Source organism: Muntiacus reevesi, chromosome 7, assembly GCF_963930625.1.
Source record: "Muntiacus reevesi chromosome 7, mMunRee1.1, whole genome shotgun sequence".
In the NCBI taxonomy this organism is placed as follows: domain Eukaryota; kingdom Metazoa; phylum Chordata; class Mammalia; order Artiodactyla; family Cervidae; genus Muntiacus; species Muntiacus reevesi.
This window is the reverse complement of record NC_089255.1, coordinates 98,574,985-98,598,804: the sequence shown is the minus strand read 5'-3', so window position 1 is coordinate 98,598,804 and position 23,820 is coordinate 98,574,985. Positions and strand designations below refer to the sequence as shown.

At 37.3% G+C, this 23,820-nt stretch overlaps 1 protein-coding gene across 3 annotated transcripts in view; it reads right to left on the bottom strand.

Annotated features, from left to right (window-relative positions):
- Positions 1-9,517: 9,517 nt before the first annotated feature.
- The window catches only part of CTDSPL2 (CTD small phosphatase like 2), a 74,008-nt gene continuing 59,705 nt past the window's right edge, over positions 9,518-23,820 (bottom strand). For all 3 annotated transcript variants that reach the window (XM_065941551.1, XM_065941550.1, XM_065941549.1), the window contains exons 9-13: positions 18,275-18,337; positions 18,091-18,170; positions 15,046-15,172; positions 13,290-13,385; positions 9,518-12,647 (exon numbers count right to left, since the gene is read on the bottom strand). In XM_065941551.1, coding sequence (XP_065797623.1) covers positions 12,582-12,647; positions 13,290-13,385; positions 15,046-15,172; positions 18,091-18,170; positions 18,275-18,337 — 432 coding nt within the window. In that variant the 3' untranslated portion in view covers positions 9,518-12,581. The remainder of the gene's footprint in view (positions 12,648-13,289; positions 13,386-15,045; positions 15,173-18,090; positions 18,171-18,274; positions 18,338-23,820) is intronic.

The window sequence follows — 23,820 nt, the reverse complement described above, 5'->3', positions numbered from 1 at the left end:
GACCAAGTGAAGTTTGCTCCAGTGCGTTTCCGGTAGAAGGTACGCAGGTGGTCCCTGATCTGACTGGCAACTGGAGATAAGCTGAGCAGGTAAACTGGTAATAAAAAGGGCTTAAGATGGGCTATCAGGGAAACTCAGTAACGCTGAAGAAGCTGAAGTTGAACGGTTCTGTAAAGACATACAAGACCTTCTAGAACTAACACCCAAAAAAGATGTGCTTTTCGTTACAGGGGACTGAAATGCAAAAGTAGGAAGTCAAGAAACACCTGAAGTAACAGGGAAATTTGGCCTTGGAGTACAGAAGGAAGCAGGGCAAAGGCTAACAGTTTTTCCAAGAGAATGCACTGGTCATAGCAAACACCCTCTTCCAACAATACAAGAGAAGACTCTACACGTGGAAATCACCAGATGGTCAACACCGAAATCAACTTGATTATATTCTTTGTAGCCAAAGATGGAGAAGCTCTATACAGTCAGCAAAAACAAGACCGGGAGCCAACTGTGGCTCAGATCATGAACTCCTTATTGCCAAATTCAGACTTAAATTGAAGAAAGTGGGGAAAACCACTAGACCATTCAGGTATGACCTAAATCAAATCCCTTACGATTAAACAGTGGAAGTGAGAAATAGATTTAAGCGGCTAGATTTGATAGACAGAGAGCCTGATGAACTACGGGCAGAGGTTCGTGACATTGTACGGGAGACAGGGATCAAGACCATCCCCAAGAAAAAGAAATGCAAAAAACCAAAATGGCTCAGTTGGCCTTACAAATAGCTGTGAAAAGAAGCGAAAAGCAAAGGAGAAAAGGAAAGATATACCCATTTGAATGCAGAGTTCCAAAGAATAGCAAGAAGAGATAAGAAAGCCTTCCTCAGTGATCAATGCAAAGAAATAGAGAAAAACAATAGAATGGGGAAGACTAGAGATCTCTTCAAGAAAATTAGAGATACCAAGGAACATTTCATGCAAAGATGGGCTCAATAAAGGACAGAAATGGTATGGACCTAACAGAAGCAGAATATATTAAGAAAAGGTGGGAAGAGTACACAGAAGAACTATACAAAAAAGATCATCACAACCCAGATAATCATGATGGTGTGATCACTCACCTAGAGCCAGATATCCTGGAATGTGAAGTCAAGTGAGCCTTAGGAAGCATCACTACTAACAAAGCTAGTGGAGGTGATGGAATTCCAGTTGAACTATTTCAGATCCTAAAAGATGATGCTGTGGAAGTGCTGCACTCAATATGCCAGCAAATTTGAAAAACCCAGCAGTGTCCACAGGACTGAAAAAGGTCAGTTTTCATTCCAATCCCAAAGAAAGGCAATGCCAAAGAATGCTCAAGCTACTGCACAATTGCACTCATCTCACATGCTAGTAAAGTAATCCTCAAAATTCTCCAAGCCAGGCTTCAGCAGTACATGAACCATGAACTTCCAGATGTTCAAGCTGGTTTTAGAAAACACAGAGGAACCAGAGATCAAATTGCCAACATCCACCATATCATCAAAAAAGCAAGAGTTCCAGAAAAACATATATTTCTGCTTTATTGACCTTGGCAAAGCCTTTGACAAGGCTTTGTTAAAGCCTTGTGTTGTGGATCAACACAAACAAAAATTCTGAAAGAGATGGGAATACCAGACCACTTGACCTGCCTCTTGAGAAATCTGCATGCAGATCAGGAAGCAACAGTGAGAACTGGACATGGAACAACAAACTGGTTCCAAATAGGAAAAGGAGTATATCAAGACTGTGCACATTTAACTTAATATATATAAATATATTAAATAAATATCTTCTTTATTTAAGTAAGTTATTTAACTTATGTGCAGAGTACATCATGAGAAACACTGGGCTGGATGAAGCACAAGCTGGAATCAAGATTGCCAGGAGAAATATCAGTAACATCAGATATACAGATGATACCACCCTTATGGCAGAAAGCAAAGAACTAGAGAGCCTTTTGATGAAAGTGAAAGAGGAGAGTGAAAAAGTTGGCTTAAAGCTCACTATTCAGAAAACTAAGATCATGGTATCTGGTCCCATCACTTCATGACAAATAGATGGGGAAACAGTGGAAACGGCAGCAGTGATTTTTTTGGCTCCAAAATCACTGCAGGTTGTGACTGCAGCCATGAAATTAAAAGACGCTTACTCCTTCAAGAAAAGTTATGACCAAGCTAGACAGCATATTAAAAAGCAGAGACATTACTTTGCCAACAAAGGCCCATCTGGTCAAGGCTATGGTTTTTCCAGTAGTCATGAATAGATGTGAGAGTTGGACTATAAATAAAGCTGAAGGTCAAAGAATTGATGCTTTTGAACTGTGGTGCTGGAGAAGACTCCTGAGAGTCTTTTGGACAGCAGGGAAATCCAACCAGTCCATCCTAAAGGAAATCAATTCTGAATATTCATTGAAGGACTGAAGCTGAAGCTCCTCCAATACTTTGACCACCTGATGCAAAGAACTGACTCATTGGAAAAGACCCTGATGCTGGGAAAGATTGAAGGCGGGAGAAGAGGACGACAGAGGATGAGATGGTTGGAGAGCATCACCGACTCAATGGGCGTGAGTTTAGCTCCTGGAGTTGGTGATGGACAGGGAGGCCTGGCGTGCTGCTGTCCATGGGGTTGCAAAGAGTCGGACACGACTGAGCGACTGAACTGAAGATGGGCCAAGTTGCATTCTGCCCTTTTGGCCTTTGGACTCCACTGCAGGATTTTCAGAGGTGTACCATTTCAGATATTTTTTGTTTTGTTTTTGCTGTTTCCTGGTTTGTTTTTGAATATGTAGCACCTCCTTGGTACAACATTCAGGTTGTAAAAAGGTGTATACAATCATCAGCCATTCTGGTTTTTTCTGGTAGCAACTATTGTTGCCCATTTCCAGTGTATCTTTTCGGAGTCTATAATAGTACACATTTTATAAAGATAGTCTTCCAAAAAATAGTCTACAGCCCACTTACTCAAAGTTTGTTCTTGATTAGCAACACCTGAGAGCTTGTAAAACATGAGACTCTTCAACCCAGTGCTAGATGACTGTGTTAAAGTGTGAGAGGCACTGTTATGCAGCCTTCCATTTATAAAGAGGGATTGGAAGGAGGCAAGACAGAAGGCAAAGACTAGAATGTAAGGTCCCTAAGACACAATCTTTCATTCACAGTTATATCTCCAGCATTTGGCAGAGTATCTAATATATAAGTAAATATTTTATGAATTGAGAATACAGCCCTAAAGTAAGACAATGGCAACTGAGAGGCAGGAACCAATCTGAAAGGTAGTTAATTGTCAGAATCAACAGGATTTAGTGGCTGTGATGATTAATTTTATGTGTCACTTTGGCTAGGTACTCAGTTTTTGGTCCAACACTAGTCTAATTGTTGCTGTGAATATATTTTTTGTTTGTAATTACCTTTAAATCAAGAGAATGAGATGGTTGGATGGCATCACTGACTTGATGCACATGGGTTTGAGTAAGCTCCAGGAGTTGGTGCTGGACAGGGAAGCCTCGTGCTGCAGTCCATGGGGTCACAAAGAGTCAGATACGACTGACAGACTGGGCTGACTGAACCTTTAATTCAACAAACTTTGAGTAAACCAGGTTACCCTCCATAAGGTGGATGGGTGTTATCCAACCAATTGAAGGCATTGAGGAAACACAGGAAAAAGGGATTCTGCCTGCAGACTGCCTTTGGACTCTGCAGCATCAGGTCTTCCTGGGGGCTCCAGCCTGTGGACCTGCTGTGTAGAATTGAGACTTGCCAGCTCCCACAATTACGTGAGCTAATTTCTGATTTTTTTTTTTTTTTTGGCCACACCCACCCCACAATTTCCACAATCTTAATTCCCCCGACCAGGGGTTGATCTGAGCACTGAACAGTGAAAGCTGGGCATGCTAACCACTGTACCACCAGGGAATTCCCTGTGAGCCAGTTTCTTAAAATGTTTTCTCCATAGAGACACATCCTGTTGGTTCTGTTTCTCTGAATCAACCGGATTAATACAGTGACAGACTGGATGTGGAGGAGGAGGGGAAGGGATCAGTAGAGTATGATGCCTTTGGAGACTGGAGGAGTGGAAGTGACACCCACCTATAAGTGCTCAAGTCAAAAACCTGGGCGCTATCCTTGCATTCCTCCTCCCACTTACCTCTTAAATTCAGTCCATCACCAAGGTCTGCGATTTGATTCCACTATTAATCTTGAACCTATTTAATTACCCCCATGTCTCTTGCTACCACCATAGTCCAAGCTTTCTCTAGACTCTTCTCCTATAATCTGCTTCCAGTGGGTTTTCCATCTTCTGCTCTTCCCTCTTCACAGTCCATTCACTACATACCAGGCAGTTTATTTAAAAAATCAAACATCGCACCCCTTCCTCCCCGTTGGAATCCCTTTAGTGGCTTCTTGGTGTTTGCTTGGGTTTAAATTCACAAGGCTCTGCATAGTCTGACTCCCGCCTCCCAACAAGCCCCTTATGATGCCATTCTCTCTCACTAACATCATTGCTACTGGCCCTTTGAGGCTACTAAGCCTTTTCCTGTTTTTGGTCTTTGTACTTGCTATATTCTGCCGACAGTGCTTTGTCCACACCTTTATACAGTTGACTTTCCTTCCTCCTTCGAAGTCCTGTTACCTTTGCAGAAAGCTCTTCCCTGACCTCTCTCCAGCAAGGGGCCTCCCCAGTTACTCATCTTGTCACTGTTTTTGTCGTAGCATGTATCAGAATTTCTAATGGTCTTGTTTCCCTATTTAGTATCTATTTGGAGCACAGGGATCTTGTCTGTGTTCTTTGCTACTGCATTCACAGTGCCTGGCATGTAGTAAATGCTTCATAATTATTTCTGAAAGTGCCTGAATGGTGGTTCTCACCATTAAGGAATGAGGATAAATTTGGGCCACACAGATCTTGACACTCCTTTGAGGTATCCGAGTAGAAATGTTTAGTGTACATTTGGAACTGGAGCGGTCTGAACCTGTTTTAAGGAGAAATACGCAGCCAGCGCCTAGCTGTTTCAGATTATCTCAGCAGAGGTGTCAAACACGGCAGCAGAGAAGCCATACTGGGCGTCCAGCCTAGTTGAGCTGTCAAATGATTCCACCCACAAGTACCATTGTTTTGGCCGTGCAGCTTGTTGGATGTTAGTTCCCTGATGAGAAATCGAACTTGAGCCCCCTCCAGTGGAAGCTCAGAGTCCTAACCACTGAATCACCAGGGAATCCCCAATCTACCACTATCATTTGAACGCAATCACAGAGGACCCCTGGGCCGGGAGGCTCAGTAGTAAAGAATCTGCCTGAGATGCAGGAGAGTTCGATCCCTGGGGCGGGCAGATCCCCTGGAGGAGGAAATGGCAACCTACTCCAGTATCCTTGCCTGGAGAATCCCATGGACAGAGGAGCCTGGCAAGCTACAGCCCATGGGGTCACAAAAGACACACGACCAGGCACAAGCTGCCACAGAAGACCCCGGGCAAGCCCTGTCCAGCTGAGCCCAGTGGGCCCACAGATCTGTGAGAGATACCTTAAGCTTCTCAGGTCTTGAGGTGAATATACTTTCCTAGAACTTTAGAATTTGGAACTCAAGACTCTCCGGCCTGGGAGTTCGTGGCAGATGACAATAGACACTTCACCTCCTGCTGAAGTGATTTCCCAAGCCACCTTACTTCCTCGCCTCCCCTTGAGGTCCAGTTGTCCAGCTCTTCCTTAAATGCCATGAGGTATCCCAGTATCTTTCCAGTCAATTCCATCATTGGCCTCAGCTAACATTTTTAACAAATACATCCTAGTAGTCTTATCTGCAGGTAAGAAATCTTGAGAAGCTAAGGTCTGCCACACGTAAGTCTGTTTGGCACATGGTGGGCACTTAATAACTGGAATGACAGCATGAATACATTTCTAGGGATTTTTCTCAAAAATCTACCCATCAGGTCATTGTTTTTCCTCATGACAGGTAGCCTCAAAAGAAAATTAAGAGAGCTGGGTCCCAGAGAAAGCTGTTTTTGTATTATATTACTAGTCAACCCACACACTGTAGCATGACCTGAACTAGGAAATAGTAAATAATTGGCTTAAAAAGGTGGCAGATTCAATCAAACACACAAAGGTGAAGACACAGGAAAGCAACACCATTTCTGAAGAGGTAAAGTAGTCATCTGCATTAACTTGCTTGAAGATGTTCTAAGACAATGTATCTTCAATGTTAACAGAAATAAGGTGAGATATAGGGGGTGAGAGACCAAAAACCAAGATTTCCACAGTCCCCCAAAATAAGGCTAAGCTGCCCTGCAGATTTCTGGCAGATACCCAGGAGAGATGAAGATGAGAGCGTCTGGTCGCCTTGATTTTAGCCGTTAGGATTCTCTCTAGTTCTACCCTTACCAAGCAGCCATCTGATTGTGATTTAGTTTCCTAAGAAGGTAAATGAGTGAAATTGAGCCTAGAAATTAGTGCACCAAGTTAAAACTCATTTATAGGGACTTCCCTGGCAGTCCCAGTGGTTAAGACTCTACACTCCTAATGCAGAAGGCTTGGGCTCAACCCCTGGTCAGGGAACTAAAATAACACATGCTGTGTGCCCCACCTTAAAAGCAATTTATAAAGTACCAAAATCACTGATTTGAGGTCCCTCCTCCCCTAAAGAGCCTTCCCATAACATTAAATCAATGACAGCACGTCTCCTTTCAACTCCTATACATTTTTTCTGTACTTTTTATACAGTGATATAAAATCTGAGTGCCTTTCTGTTCGTCATTAACCTGGACAAGCCACACTCCCCCTGGAACTTTACCAATCTCTCCAGGCTCAGACTTTCCATTTATAGTGCTAGCACCCAATACATCAACCATTTGTTGTTACTGAGAAAGGAAATTGGTTGCATGGAGAATTAGGTAAGCCTGTATTTCTTCCAACCGGTCACCCACTCAATCTATCCCCTATTTGATAGCCAATGATCTTTCTAAAACAAACCTGATAGACTCCCTTGCTTAACTTACCCCCACCCCAACCAAGCTTGGCTTAACATTCCATAAATGTTACACAGATACTTCAGCCAACCGAAGCCCGACTTCAGATTGTGCTGTTAGCGCTCTCCAAGTGAGTCTTTTCCTTCACATCCCTTTTCTCAACAAATGTCAGTCTCCACTGCTGGACTGTTACAACTTGAAAGCAGTTATCAGGGTTGCTTTCTTCCACCATCCAGAGCCTGGCATAGTAAGGCAGTGTTTTCACATTACTTTTACCATCATCGGGAAGTCTAGTCAAAGATACCTTCACGGGTTATCATACATCAAATATATTAAAGCTCATTACATGAGCTACTGAAAGCTCTAGTTCATTTGGTTCATTAAGAGAATGCTAAGTTTGCAAGCCATTTATATAAGCCTGCTACCCCAATTACTTACCAGATCTCTCAGATCGTTTAGTAATCATTCTTTAATTTCCTCAGCACCCATTTCTTCCTTCACACTCAGCGTTACTTTCATCAAACGTATTCCTAACACTCATGGGTGGCCTCCCATTAGCACTGCTCCATCTCTTTCCAGACTGCTTACTGCTCGTGCCGCCCCGCCCCCACAAGCTCTCACTTTTTACTTTGTATTGGGGTACAGCTGACTGACGGTGTTGTTGGGTCTCAGGTGAAGAGCAAAGGGACTGAGCCACATGTATACACGTATCCAACCTACTCTGCTCCTTAGAGATCACCGGGAGGGAGAGCAATGTGAAAAAACTGTGCACTTGAAAACAAAGCGCTATACAAATGTAAGTTGTTGGATATTCTAGTTTCTAATGGCTGATAAAATATCACCCAAAAAAAGTGCTTCCATAAAAGTTTTATTTATCCCCACAACAACCCTGTGAGGTAGGGTGATCAGGGCATTTGAAGATGAGAAAACTAAATCTACATTACTTGTTCACGGCTATACTGCATAGTAAATATGTAGAAATTAAATCGAGTATTTTAAACGTCCATGATTTATATTGATTCATGTGGAAAAAGGCAGAGAGAATATTAACTCCCCACTACCTCAATGCCAAAAGGACACTGCCTTGAAAAATCCCATTTCAAAAGATGAAAGTAGTATTTCATTGCTTATTTCTACAAAGATTTATAAAATAAAAAAATAGTGAAGTATTTTACAGTTAATATATATAATGGTCTCATTCAGGGATATGTCCTTCAGCTGTGTATATGATCAACTATTTCAAGTGCTAGAAACGCAAACTCTTAGAAAGTATGAAAGACAATGATAATGAGCAGTAGCCTCAATCTTCTTTATTCCTCCATGTATGAATAAGTTCTGTGAAATCTGGTAAACTGGTAAACTTTATTTTGTTGCCTACTCTCAAACCACTGTCACATTGGGCAGTGATTGCCCAAATCTATTAGAATCATTTGGAGAGCTTTTTAAAAACACAGAATTCTCAAGCCCCACTCTAGACTCAGACAATTTTGCAGAGGTTAAGGCCTCAGGAATCTGTATTTCAAAAGCTCCACAGAGTAACACAGATGAACAATCAGGTTTGGGAACCACTGATGTATTTTAAAATACTAATATCAAAACCATAAAGTAAGTATAAACCTCTTGCTCTCAACTCCTGTTTTTAAAAATTTCTCAAAATGCATTATAACCCTGGAATTCTGCCTCTGGGCAAGTGATTTTAATTCAAGATACAGAGAAACATTTTATAAAAATGTATCCTAGTGAGTTGAGACTTGGATTCCAATAATAATTTACATAGCATTTTGATATTAAGATACTGAGTTCTGTGGTTCTTATTCTGAAATTTTAAATTCTATTTTATACAGGTTCCTAGTAGGCTTTTAACTCAGGGGAAGACATGAAAAGTAATGACATAATCAAGCACATAAGCACTGAAAAAAATACTATACTCAAAAATAGCTTCATGAGAGGAATAAGAAAGTGGATGAATGACAACCTAAGGCCTTTTGGCCCATACATTTTTGTTCCCAGTCCACTCTTCCCCTATAAGGGGAAATAAAATAAACATTCTTTCCTAGTTGCTTGGCATAGTTATTCGGTGGGTGACTATTAACACTAAGTTAATTTAGATACATAAGATTAAAAGAGATAACAAATAAATACCTAGGAAGACAAAGAGAACTCAGGTCAGAAAACCTTAACTAGCTAACGATGTAGCATGTAACACCATCATGTGAGCACAGTTAAATGAAGGCGTCAAGTGTCCTTTACATTTCAGCTTTATGTGATTGACAGAAGGTGTGGAAAAGATCTGGTCCTTATGAAGAAGTCTGTGCTTGCTGTAAAGATTTGTAGGAATAATGAAATGCTTTCTTCATTGATGAGATGAAGTCTCTGTTTTTCAGGGAAGTTGACTGAACAAAACAATGAAAAACAAACTTCTTTAGATGGTTAAATGAAAGAAATATCTAATTGGAAAAGTCATTGGCCAAAGATAACTTGAAAAAAAAAATGATTCTACATTTAACCATCCCCCCCAAAAACAAACAAACCAGGAAAACGAGAGAAATATAAAAAAACAATATACACATCCATTTTCACTTGACAGTTACAAGAAAATAGCCATTTATAGAAGTTACAATGCTTTCAACAAATCCCCCTCCAAATTCTGGGAAATAAGATAAAGCCATTGGGTAAATAAATATACATACTAGCTAATATAAAACAATTTATGCTTTTAAACTGTTGTCAACTTTAAGACCCAAGGAGAAATATGCTGCTATAAATCTGATCAGGGCTACATATATTACATGGCATTAAAAAACACAACTGATTAAAACATCCTAACAATAATACAAATATTTAAAAGAATGTCTTTAAAAGTCAGACATTTACCACCGGAAATATCACAATTATAACATGTACTTCAGAGCTGTAATGTGTATATAGGTCACTTTTTCTGTGTCATATCAGGTATCCATCTCTCCTGCATTTACTGTGGTCAGTTTCTAGGAGTTCATGTTTCCTGTGCAAACTCAAGGGGCTGGGCACACTAATTCATAAACACCTCCATTTACTAAACGGAAATGTTTAAGATAACATCTACCAACAGATAAAGGAAAGACGGACTAATAAAACATATTAAGGACGAAGGAAGCTGGATAACGGTCTCTAACTTATTCTAAATTTTGTATTAATAACAAATTTAAAATAACTCAAATCAAGTAATGAAAAAATATATTAAATTGATATCAAGAAATTTTCTCAGGCCACAGAAAATTTTCCCTTAGCTTATTTCTTTACAGAATCTTGTTAGGCTTGATTCATTTGTCAGTTGACTTAAAGGAACTCTCCAGCAGGGGATCAAAAGCAGCTTTACCAATAAAAGGTGGCTAAAGTAGTTTTTAAAGTGCCTATCGGCACAACAGTTTATACAGGTGCTTACATTTCCCTTCTAGTTGTGGGAAAGCCCATAGAGTCTGTATGTACTTAATCAGTAAAGCTTTCAGCAATTATAATGTAAGTTGAAAGTTTAGATCTTATATAGGTTTTGCTGTTTGAACATAAAAAGGGAGCAAGGAGAAATGTTAACCAGGTTCACAATTTTGAGCAAGAGCATATGTAAAGGTAATGTATGTACATTTTATTTCAAGAAAGACAGAAGACAAACAGCATAAAGATGCCCAGATGCCCTAAAGATAAATACATTTCAAAGATTCTCATTAAAATGAATCTGTATTATTTTTTCCTGCAAGCAAAATACCTTTCTTTAAATTAAAAACAAACAAAAAAACCCCCAATATTCTGAATTGCAAATTTTTTTTTTGCAGAAAATCTGCCATGATTATTTTTTTTTAATGAATAAGGATTTTCCACAAAACAGGCTTGCTCTACATGCTAGATTTTTAAACAGTTCAGTGACACAATATGCTAACTACATACACAACAGATAATATAGTAAGAAAACACTCAACCTGATGAAAGGTTAAAATCTTCATTAATACACTGAAAATTGACATAACTCATGCCTTTAAAATCAAAAATACAAAAATTAAATGTTTTCCTAAAAAGATTTCCTTATTTTAAGGATTCATTTGAAAATGAAGCTGCATGTAATTTGTACAATAAGTTGTACAAGTAAACAGGTAATATACATAAAAAATTAAGTGACATACTCCTCAATTATCAGTTGTCCACCTTTAATTTCCAATACTGTACTTTCTTAACAAGCATACAAAATATCAAACTTCTCTTTAGAAAAAGTGCCGTTCTTTGACATCCTTTACACAAAAACAGTCTGAGCCTGTGGCATGTGAATGCAGTTGAGAGGCAAAGCATACTAACTTTTACAAATTCTACCTCCATAAAAAGCCTCCCGAAAAAGAGATTACACGCCACTATAAAAATATCAACCTCTTGTGGTAGCTGCATCAGAGAACCAAGGCTTGAAGACTATTTTCATATAGCATAGAAAACCACTATGAGAGCATGTTGACTGCACTGGTGGCCTGGGGTCTACTGTGCCACGGGGTTATGCATAGCTACTGCAAGGTACCAGGACTGTTACACAGAGTTTAAATTGATTGTAACCGAGAGCATAACAGAGGTACTACCAGCCCATGCAAAGTAACTAAAAATACTGAATCACTGTGCTGAATACTTCATTCCTGGAGAAAACCAAAGGCATCAGTAACCAAGTCAAGCCCAACAGGTGACCCAATCCATCCTCCTCAAAGACTGGTGAGCACAGTGAGGTCTGAGGTATACCTTTATCCATCAAGTCTGTGTGCCACTGCGAGATAGTACCACTTGGAACACATGCCATCACAATGGTCTACATCTTTTGAATATTAAGTCATTCATATATTCTTATCTACCCAGTCTCTTGATTTTTGAAAAGATTTCACCTACAGTAGAATATTACAGAAACAAAATATAAATGCATGTTCTCTCTAAATGAAACTTACATGGACTAAAAGTAGAGGATATTTTTAAACAAATATACAATATGCAGGCAGACAAAGCAGGAAAACGGCCATTCAAATGTATAATAAAAAACTAAAAATTTACTATTTCCAGAAAACTATGAAGCGCCTCAACTAAAAGGAATGCATAATGAAATTCTAATCTATTAATAATACAGGTCAAAAATGTAAAAAGGTTATAAACCTTAACAGGAAAAATAAAACAACTTTTACTGGCCATTCCTGTTGAAATGAGAATTTTAAAGTAACAGAAAAGTGGCTACAAACCCACTTAAGAGCACCAAACAGAGAGAAAATAAAAGTCCATTTTCATCTCTGTTATTATCATAAAATCCTGTGTGACTACAGGTCAAACTGCTGGTGGCAGAAACAGAATTCTTTATAAACTGCAGATGTCCTGTACATAAAAAAATTTCACTGGAGTTGCACTAGTTCTAAAGACTCTTCTGTTTTCGCCTACCTACTGTGTGTATTCAATCTGAGATAAAGTCTCTTTCTGTAACCCTTGATTATTATTGGGCACCAAGATAAGAAAAGCAAGACGGGGTACAAAAATGCAAAATTTCAACAGTAATGGCAATGTTTTTGTTTTAGTCCAAAAGGGTCCTGCATCCTCTCCCCCTTCAGTGATCTGACAAGTCTTTGTACTTAATCAGGGGGCAGCAAGTCATGCAAGCGAAACCGGTCTCTGATGTGCGGTCGAACGTCTTCATTCTGTTGGAGAAAGACATTTTAAAAGCCACGTAACTCAAAAGACATGATCCTTACAGCATTATGAACATCCTTAGGGAAACTATGGATATTTATTTTATAATTTACATTTTTATTATCATCTTTGCCAAATACAAAGACACTACACAGAAGAAAACTGAAATTTAGATTAAAAAGAAAAGCCTGTCATTAATGTATCAATTTTGTAAGAACAATTATACAGTAAGAGATCAAACCAAAAGACAGGTAAAGCATTAAGCCACTGAAGTCTACTTTACACGGTAGTTTTAAATTTTTTTTTTTTTGGTAGTTTTAAATTTAATCCACGGATATAGCAGAAAAAATTCCCAGAATGAAATTTCAGTACCATAAGCATCAATTCTAGACCTGAACTGCGAAACCCACTTAACACAACTAGTTAGTGACTTGCCATAGGAAGTTTAGCGAAATAAAACAATGTATAGAATTTTAAATACTGATAAACATAATATAATTTATAAGGTGTAATCTTTATCAACCTCTGCCCTAGTCTCTCACCATGTTTACTTGAAACATCAGTACACATAAAGCAACTGAAAAGATTTATTTCAACAGAGTTAAAGCAACAAAAACCTAACAGAAAGATAAATGAAAAGATATACCTACCAGTTCTACTAGCTTCTCCAGAAATGGAATCAATTTTAGCAGTTCATTGTCATTTTTATCCATAAACCAGCTTTCTATAGGGATTCCATTAGATAGCTAAAATGATAAATAAGGAATGAACTTTATTTTTCATTTACAGTTTGCCTAAGTTGGAAAAGCTTTAAAAAGAAATAACAGATTTTAGTAAATATTAATCCATTAAGTTCCGTTAAAAAAGGAATGCCATCAGAGTTTATGCCTGTCACATTCTTTGACATCTTCATAGTGCCAGACACAGATGCTAAGGAATAAACTGAAACCTAACTGGCTTTTCAGAGTAATTCTTAGTGTACATAAAACTTAACAAGAAATATTCATTAAAATAAGTTTTGCATTAACATAACTAAAAACATTACTCATTAGAGAAATATTAGTCAACTCTAGGCATTCTGAATAAAGGAATACTGCCATTTTTAAACAGAGAGGAAGCATATAAACAAGGATTGTGTTCCATTCATTGTTTTACTCCCAACAAATTTTACTCCGTGATAAGATAACCTGAAACATAGTAGGAACACAACAAATTGACTCAATGGTATTTCGTTGAAATCTAAAAGCAAAACTACAAACCATATTTGTTTTATAGTAAATATTCTCTAGGATACTATATCTTTTAATATTTACACAGAACACTGTGTTTAAGATGGAGGGTAACTGAAATTATTTTATTTACAAACCAATTCTTAAAAACATTTCAAAATGCAAGGAAATGAAAGCAGTGACCTAAAATGAACATACTTCAATACCATATGCCATCTTTCCCCCTTGTCTTTATCCTTTTTTATGTTTTATTATGGACATTTTGAAACACAGAAGTTGAGGGCAGTCTTGTATCATCTACACCCAAACTCCTTTCCAACATCCCAATTCTGCACTGATTTATTCTGACGAAAATCTCAGTCGTATCTCGTGAACATGCTCAATGTAAAATCCACCTTGCAAAGACGGCCCATCTCTGTCTATCTATGTGTGCATCTGTCTGTCTGTCTATGCCATGCTGCATGGCCTGTGAGAGCCTAGTTCTCTGACCAGGGGTGGAACCTAGGCCCTCAGCAGTGAAAGTGCTGAGTCCTCAACACTGGACTGCCACCGAACTCAACCAGAGTTGAATTTATATGTCTAAGAGACACTGACAAAGGGTACAAATATGTTGATAAAATACTCTAATATTTCAAAATGTCGAATTAAACAGACCAGAAGAACACGGTATAATTCTCAAACTTGTTTACAATTAAAATTACTGATTTAACAACTGATAAGAATGCTATTGGGGCTTCCCGAGTGGCCCAGTGGTAAAGAATCCACCTGCAATGCAAGAGACATGGGTTCAATCCCTGGGTCGGGAACATCCCCTGGAGGAAGAAATGGCAACCCACTCCAGTATTCCTGCCTGGAAAATCCCACGGACAGAGGCGCCTGGTGGGCTACGGTCCATGGGGTTGCAAAAGAGACACGATTTAGCAACTGATAAACAACAAGAAGAATGCCATCAAATGGTATGTATCCTACAGTCCCTTCTCAGGGTTTTACTATTTCAAATTTACATGTATGCTGTACTTCATTTAAAAGAAAAATTTCCACAAGGAATATACTAATTTGGCGCTTCTAATTCTAAAAGATGACACTAAACAAGGAAATTCCACCAGTGAAAATCCTGCTGTCCCATCACACTGTTTGGCAGCGTTCGTCTGAGTTTGTTTAACAGCCTTCTTCCTACCTGATATGCAAAGGCTTGCGGTGAGTTGTCAATTATTATAGTTTTTGAAAGATCTCTTCCAAGGATATTTAAGTCCTTTATATAGTTTCCTTGTACACAAACACAATGTTCACGGAAAAGCCGGTGCCTAAACATAAAAGTAAAAACAAATTAACTAAAAAATAATACATCTGTAAAAAGCACAACATATACTGAAACATATACACAATACACCGTACCACAGGCTTTACAATTTAAGCCTTATCATTTTCTCTCACAAAGGAAATTCAATTACAAGTGTGGGCCTATGCTTCGGGCTATGGCCTTATTATAAAAATTCTTAGCAATTATTGAAACCTTACAACCAAATATTACCATGCCTTAAAGAACTTTGGTTTATCCCAAAATGTTATATTAAATGATAAAGAGGGATGAAAAACTCTGTAAATTGTTTTTGTAATTTATTTACCCAGGAGAGCTCAGTTCAGATGCAGCATCTGGTTGTCATCGAGGTCCTGCTTTTTAACCAATTTTCCAGATGGTTGACTGAGGCACCAGGAGGTCAAGTGACCTGCCCAAGGTCACACAGTAAGCCAGCGGTTAGCCCCGCAGTGGGACCCAGGGTCCTCCTGGCTCCCAGGCCTTTGCTCTAACCCGAAGACCACACAGCCTCCCTATCCCTGCACATGCCAGAATAGAAAAGGTAAGAAGGAATGTTTCCATGTTGGCATTAAAAAAAAGTCTTTAGTTTCTCTTACAGGTTCTGAGGAAAGGTGCAGAGGCCAAAACATTCCATCATTTCAACTTTTCCCAAACACCCGTGCTTTAACTGTCTGTGTGATCATTTGAAAAAACGAGGACTGAATGAAAGGATGAATTCAGACTCAAGTGTTACAAAATTGATCTTTCAACTGTGAAAACTGAAAAATGCTATATCATTTTAAAAAGAAAGCTATTAAGTTTTGTAATATTTATATAATCTCTATTTAGCACTCAAAATATATTAGTTTCTGAATATTACTAATAACTGGTACAGATCATCTTGAAACACTACTTACATACATTAATAATTTGGTAGTTTGGCTTCCTTGTGTCTTAATCCTACTATACAATTTTTCAGGAGCTAGGATTTACACATTCATAATATTTTTAATTCTCCAATTTTAAGAAAGGGCATTTTCTACCAACAAAATCTGTCATAGGTCTAAGAACAACCAGTAACTGGTATTGTAATCAGTGCCAATGGTAATGGAAAAGAGGAAGAATCTTAAAACCAGACAAAACGTAATAGTACAAACAGTTTTTTCTAATGATCATCTACGTCTGAAAGGTTTAAAGACCGTCTTACTTTGAAAATATAAGGCTAGACAGAAGAATTTAAGTCCTGGTTGGGCCTAAATAAGATCCTACATTTTATCTGTATAAACATCCAGGCAAGAGGACACGGGAGGCAGGCACGGTGGGTGCCTGAGAGTCACAGTGACAGCTTCTGCAACGGCAGCAACTCACCAGACATGAGTGCACATGGAGACTAATAATTATTGTAATTTAATTATAAACTCCTTCCAGTTATCAGGAATCTGAGGGTTGGTTAGTAGCATGTACTTGCAATTTGAAAAATAAACTACTTTTGCTAGTCATCGAATTAGCAATTCAGACTCATGGGATTTTCTGAATCGACCTTGTCAGCAACACAGATGATGCCCTATAGCACTCTTAGTGCATTCAATACACAGTTCAAGAAGTTTTCCCTGTTTTAAGGTTTTCAAAATACAACTTGATGAAACAAATTTAAACTCCCAAAGGCATAGGTTTTATAAAACTAGTTTAAAAGAGGGCTTTTAACTTGTCACATTACAACTGGATGACTATGACTTGTTCCCTAGTAAAATGAAAGCTCCAGAGGGAAGGGCTTATGCTGCTCACCACTGTTCCCTGGAACACTGGAGGTGCTAAATAGAAATCTTCAGAATGAGTGAAGTCATCAGAGCAAAATCACTCGTATGCTTTTATTATCAGGTAAAATGAGCATAAATTATAATATACTTTTATGAAAATAAAATACCATTTTCATTTGTGTGTCTGAAGCTTGCTTATATGGAAGATAAAATGGAAACTGACTAAACGACAAATTTTGATCCTTGAACTTAAAAAAAAAAAAAAAGAGGGAAAAATCTCCTAAATGTGGACTAATATTAGGAATAGCCTTTCACTATAGTTGAAACCACTCAATAATAAAGGCACTATTAACAGCAGAAATTAAGTTTAGGATTTTCCACTAAGACAATATGGGAGGAAATATTCCAGAAAATGACCACTCAGCTACCAAAGCTTTCAGGAGCCTTTTCCTGTATCCCAGCTCTTGATCAAAACCCAAAGATTAACTCCTATACTCCAGAGGATACAGCAAGACTGCTGAATCTTGGTATCTCACCTCAGTTGACAGAAGTAATGAAACTAATCTTCAAATTGTCTTAAATTACTGAGAACACTCCCACCTAACCAGTAAATACAATGCATCTGCTGGCTTAGGACACACATGCAAGGAACTGAGTCCAGATCAGAATAACCTGAGTGACTAAACCAACGGCAATTTCCAATTAGACTCGTGTAATATTTTCTTTCCATGGAAGATAAATTTGCTCTTTAAAATAACCAAGAGTTTAATTTGATCTTTTTTTGTTAAAATTAACTTTCATTTCTATGTCATTAAAAAGATGACATAACATGCATTACCTAAGAGGCATTAAGTGAAAACATCATGCACAGTGAAAAGTTCCACATACCCCCCAATTTCCCCCCAATCCCGAAGTGAGGATACAGATGTACAAGTGAAATAAACACATTTGATCTTTGTATCCATTAAAGAACGTCTGTCTGGAGTTTAATTAGGAACTCTTAAAGAGTTTGGGGGCTTAAAAAGAAAAATCACTTATTTTCACCATTTAACACAACAAATCGCTATAAATGCAGCCAACTAAAAATGGCCATCAAAATTAAATAGAATCATAGTAATTTCATAGTTCAGTGTGACAGACATTTCCACTATTTCTTAATTAAATTTACCTGACCAGTTGCTTTTTAGGGTCTAGTATGTTCAGTAACTTGTCTGCATACACCTTCTTAGAAGCAGTAAAAAGAATGATCTATAAATTCAGGGGAAAAGAAGTAATCATTATACATGATCTAAATATGGGTACTATATTGAATAAAATAAAAATACTGTAATAATTAACTTAAGTATGTTTACCTCATACATCTGAGACATTCGTTCCAGGAACTCCCTGAAGAATGGTCTTAATCTCACGTAAACCTGAAAAAAACACAAAGATAGGCATCAGCAAATAAAAATATGAAACAGAAACAACTTATTTATAAGAAATGTTCTAACTTTGAATATAATTTAAAAGTTCATATGAATAAAAAAGTTTACTAAGTACCACTTGACCAAATATATTTCACACAACAAAAAATCACTTAAAACAACCTTTTGGTAGGGTAATAATAATTGCTGGTGATCATTTCACTTTTTAATAGTTAAATAGCAGCATATAATAGACCTTCATGGAATGTAATTTCAATAAACAGTTAAACTAGGAATGGCAGGTCTCCCTCTGAGATTCTGATCCACAGATCAGCTCCATCTTCCAGCCAGGCAGCATCCATCCAATTATTAGGAAGGCTGTGTGTCCACCTCTAGCTGACCTGTCTCAATGACCTTCCTCAATGATCACTCAGAATTTCTCCTCACTTGCTTAAGAATACCTTTATTTTCAATTTCTATTAAGGTAAATAATGTTTAAGAAGGAGATGTCTGGATTGGTGGGTTTAACTAAGAATTTTTCAGAAATCAAGCTTGTTCTACACTTACTGATTCAGATGTGGTATCTAAATTAGCACTACTGGGCTACCTGAGATTGAAAATATAAGAATCAAACACACCAGTTATCAAAACCAACTGACAATATCAGGAAAGACTGCAGGAACCAGAGAACTTACTCTAAATATATCATTTTCTTACTTGTCTGCCTTTCTGCCTATATTTAACACAGCTCTTGTAATATACAGAAGAAGCACAGAAATGTAAGTCATGAACAACCACTAAAAATTGATTTACAAAAGACTTTAACTCCTTTAAATTATATTTATTTTGTTACAAAAAAATTTTAAAAAGAAAAGTTTGTACTTCACTCAGAGGTGATTATTAAAGTCAAAAAGCATGAAAAACAAATACTCATTATAGAACATCTATGCACCAGATTCACTTGATTCAGATTTTTTTTTTAAAGTTGTGGTTGCAACAAATTAAAAATTTAGGCTTCATTGTATTTAATTATGTCATCAGTACACATCTAAACAAAAATGACCTTATGATAAAAATCTAGTTTTGGGAATGTTTCAGAGCAGAACAGGGAAATTAGGCACAGGATTTTAGAAAGGTCTATGTACTAACAGTCTTTGTAATTTCTAAAGCTCAAACAGTGTAAGAGAAAGCCAAATATATAGTAAGTATATGATAACAATCTGTTAGATAAATTGAATTTAATAATAAACAGATTTAGGCAAATAAACAAAACTGCCTTAAGTTAAGCAACATAAACAAACTGAGCAGGAAAGGCAAGACTGCATGCTACAGGACAACTACACACTGGCAGGACAACCGCTGAGTCTCCTTGAGACCTGATCACTGTGGAAGACAAATTTCAAACAAGTATGAACATCTTAATAATATCACCCTATTCCCACCTACAGGCTAGAGTAATAAGTCAAAGTGTGTGCTAGTCGCTCAGTCGTGTCTGACCCTTGTGACCCTGTGGACTGTAGCCCACCAGCCTCCTCTGTCCGTGGAATTCTCCAGGCAAGAGTACTGGAGTGGGTTGCCGTTCCCTTATCCAGGGGATCTTCCCGATCCAGGGATTGAACTCATGTCTACTGCACTGCAGGCAGATTCTTTATAGTCTGAGTTACCAGGGAAGCCCAGCATAATCAAGATTTACTCATTTCTAAGCCTATTATAAGGCAGTTGATCTCAGTAGCTTTGACTAATCAAAAATGAAGTAAGTCACACACTCCCACCACGAGCAAATAACAAAATCCTTAGTATCCAATCCCTATCCTTTAGGATGAGATACAAAATTTTTAACCAGATTTGTGCTTGTAATTAATTTTAACATTTGCATCCTAAAATATTTGGTATAGTTTGGAAGTTTTCAACATACCTTATTTGATAATCTAAGTAACTGACAGATTTAGATATATTACTACTTTAACTGACAAAATCAACTTTTATTCATTATGGAACACTTCAAAATATATTTGTAATGGTTAAGGAAAAACTATCAATTCGGTCAACACTTTTTTCAGTCAACCTTATCTCATGGAAGATGATAAACCATGAACCATCAGAGCCCTCTGTTTGCTAAGAAGCAGTTAAATACATTTAACAACCAAAACTACTTCATTTCTGCATGTGTATAAATGCTTCCATTTGCTTTCAATATCCTTATCACTTGTTCATACTGTAAATTAAAATAAGCAGGGCCTCTACAATTTGGAGTCTGTCTCCTCTGAAAACTAAAATTACCTCCACTGTAGAGGAATACTTCTATTTAAACAGCATTATCTAAGCATAGTAAGTGGAACACTGTACAAAGGGGACCCTTTCCAACTTCTTACACTTCTCCATTAGGTCAAAACTGTGACTTCACTATGATTCTCCTACTTTGACTATACTTAAAAATGTAAAACACATCTTAAAATTTGACATCACTTTCACAATGTACCTGTTTACTGGGGATGAAAGGCAGCACTGAGATAGGGGAATATAATGCTAGAGTGTTTTCTTACCATGAGAATAGAAACTGGTCCCTCTAAGTGTTGCTACTCTCAGAACAGATTCACTATTTGAAACACAGGAAGGTGTTTCAGGATTAAAAGACATAAGCAGAAACTGAGATGGCTGGGGGAGAAAGTGCTGAAAGGTACACGGCCACAGCGGGCAGGGACGGGACTGGGACCACCTGAGGCTCTGTCACGTGCTGAGAAGGCGAAGTCTCAGAACGAGAAACAGAAACAGTGATGAGGACAGCAGGGTCCAGGTCACTGGGGTGGATGCATCGCAGCAGAAATACACAGGAGTCAAGAAGCACTAAGTGCCGTCCAGCAGGAAATAACAACAACTGTGAGGGACGCACGATACGACGAGACTACAGTCACATACTGTGTTAGGTCAGAGAGACGCAACCACACAGATACACACAGAGACGTGCCTCTGAACGCTTCAAGATCGATTCCACAGATGCCCTTTCCTTCTCCTAACTGTCTCATAACAAAGATTCCCGTCTCAAGTTACTTACTTCCTATTTTCTACATTCTTCCACTACTATTTCAGAAATCATCCTCCTTTACACTCGCAACTCTTTAAAATCATTTAGTCACCCAAATGTAAGACTAGGCCGTAAGTTTCATTTCAGGCTGGTGTATATATGCTCCTTTAGCTATACAGCACTTATTCTAGGTACAGAACAAATAGTTTTAATCACTAAACCAAATATATTTTGAAAAAGTCAAAGTCTTAATGCATAATGCTATAATAATGAACAATTTCTATATAAGACACCATACGCAAACACATATCTTAAATAAGACTGCCTACTACCCAAAGACGTTCATGCTATGAAATGTTTATTATGTAAAACTTTTGTACATTTCATACTCATGACTCAATTTATTTTGGAACTGGAAGTTTGTACCTCTTAATTCCCCTCACCTGTTTCATTATATGTTCATGCTATAAACGTTTAAAACAAAATCTACTAGAATAATATCTGCAAAAATAGTGATAACTAATCTTGTGTAATATATTGTGAACTGATTTTACCAAAACTTATATGATATCTGACAGTCAGCCTGTACTTTCTGTGGTACTAAGACAAGAGAATGTTCTGTAACTGTGCATATATGATGATGCTAATAGGTTATAAATGGTTAACAGAACTAGATTTAATAAAAAGTCATTAAAATAGCTATCCAGTCACAAATTGACTATATTTTGTGAAAGTCTATCTAAATTCAAATTCATGTCTAAGTATGCAATGTCAGTTAAATATACTGATTTCTGTAACTAAACCATTATCTTAGTTATCCAGGTGACTTTATGAGCATGACCAAAAAAAGCGAGGGGACACCCAACAATCTCAATTTGCGGGCAAAACTGGAAAAAAAATTCTTACATGTAGTTTTTTTTAGGAAAAATACTTCTAGTTTTAAGCACAGATAATATGACCCTAACATATTTTTTAAAAAGCATCTTTTAATATTTTTTCCATGAAATCCTTTGAACTTATTGCAGGAAGGAAAAGAAAAGATCAAATTCGGTGGTATTCACCCACTTAAGAGTATGGCACCTTTAAATAAAAAGATGATAGGTGGATGCTACATATTTAATCAGCAGTAAGAATTTAAAACAACAGAAAACCAAGAACACTGGAGAATGTTAAGAGTATCAGTACACATACACCAGTATATACCACAGGTATAAAGAGGCTCTGCCAATGTTTTTAACCCTTCTGTACACCTCAGTTTCTTCATCTATAAAATGGGTATAATAACAGTCCCTACATAAGGTCACTGGAGTAAATAAGTTAACACATATAAAGCACCCAGAACACTACCAGCACACCAAGACCCTCCATAGCAATTATTACTATTCACGTGATTATTTAAAAGTAATCAGCCATAAGGAAAACAGCTGGAAAGAGTAGGATTTTATGGGGGTAGGACTGGGCAGCCACAACTCAAAGAGAAAGCTCTATCTTTACTTGTAGAAGAGGTAAAGTAAGTCAACAGATTACTTAATTATTTAACTTAGTTAACACTGTCTTTGCGTCAATATCGATCATAGAGACAAAACCCAAATCTTTTCCACAGAAAGAGGGTTGCTCAGATACGCCCTGTGGAGGCCTCAACTTCATAATCCATGGGTGATTTTACAAGTCACTTTTGCTTCATACAGTTTCAATAAAAGGTGGATTGCTGCTGGGGATAGTATCTGTAGGTGGATCAATCTGAGAATGAATAGGTAAATACTGAAACATCATAACCAATAAAAATGAAACTCAAACTAAAACCTTCTGTAAAACCTTACACTATATTAAATAGAAATAAATTTGAAAAGATACTTTCTTATGGAGTCCAAATGGGATAAGATGTTTCATGTATTCATACAGAAGGTATATTAAAAATTAGCAATGAAGCATACTTTTTTCAAGTCATGGCCATTTACATATACACACACACACATAAACAATTTTTCAATTTAAGTATGTATGTGCACATATTTGTGTATGTATATATATAAGGTTTAATGTGTTTCTTAAAATCAAGTTTACTGACTTTAAATGCAAAAAAAAAAAAAAACCCCAGAAGCCCACAAAGCCTTCAAAACCAAATTCAAAACCTAAATTCTTTAAGTCTCCAATTTAATATGTTTAATAGTCAACTGTCACCTCTCCTAAAGCTGCAAAATATTTTCAGCTACTGAACAAGAATTTTGTGTATTTTTAAATGAACTACTGCTAATTTTAAGATACATTTATAAGGAATACAAAAGCCATGATGAAAAAATTAGTACCAATGACTGACTATTCTTACTAATAAGGATGGAAAAATTATTTTAAATGCTGACTTACAACTAATTATCAAAAATATTATTCCCTATCAGATATAAAATATTACTTTCATCCTCAATACTGTGTCCATGGCCCCAGATATCTTAAGGAACAAATATACATACTA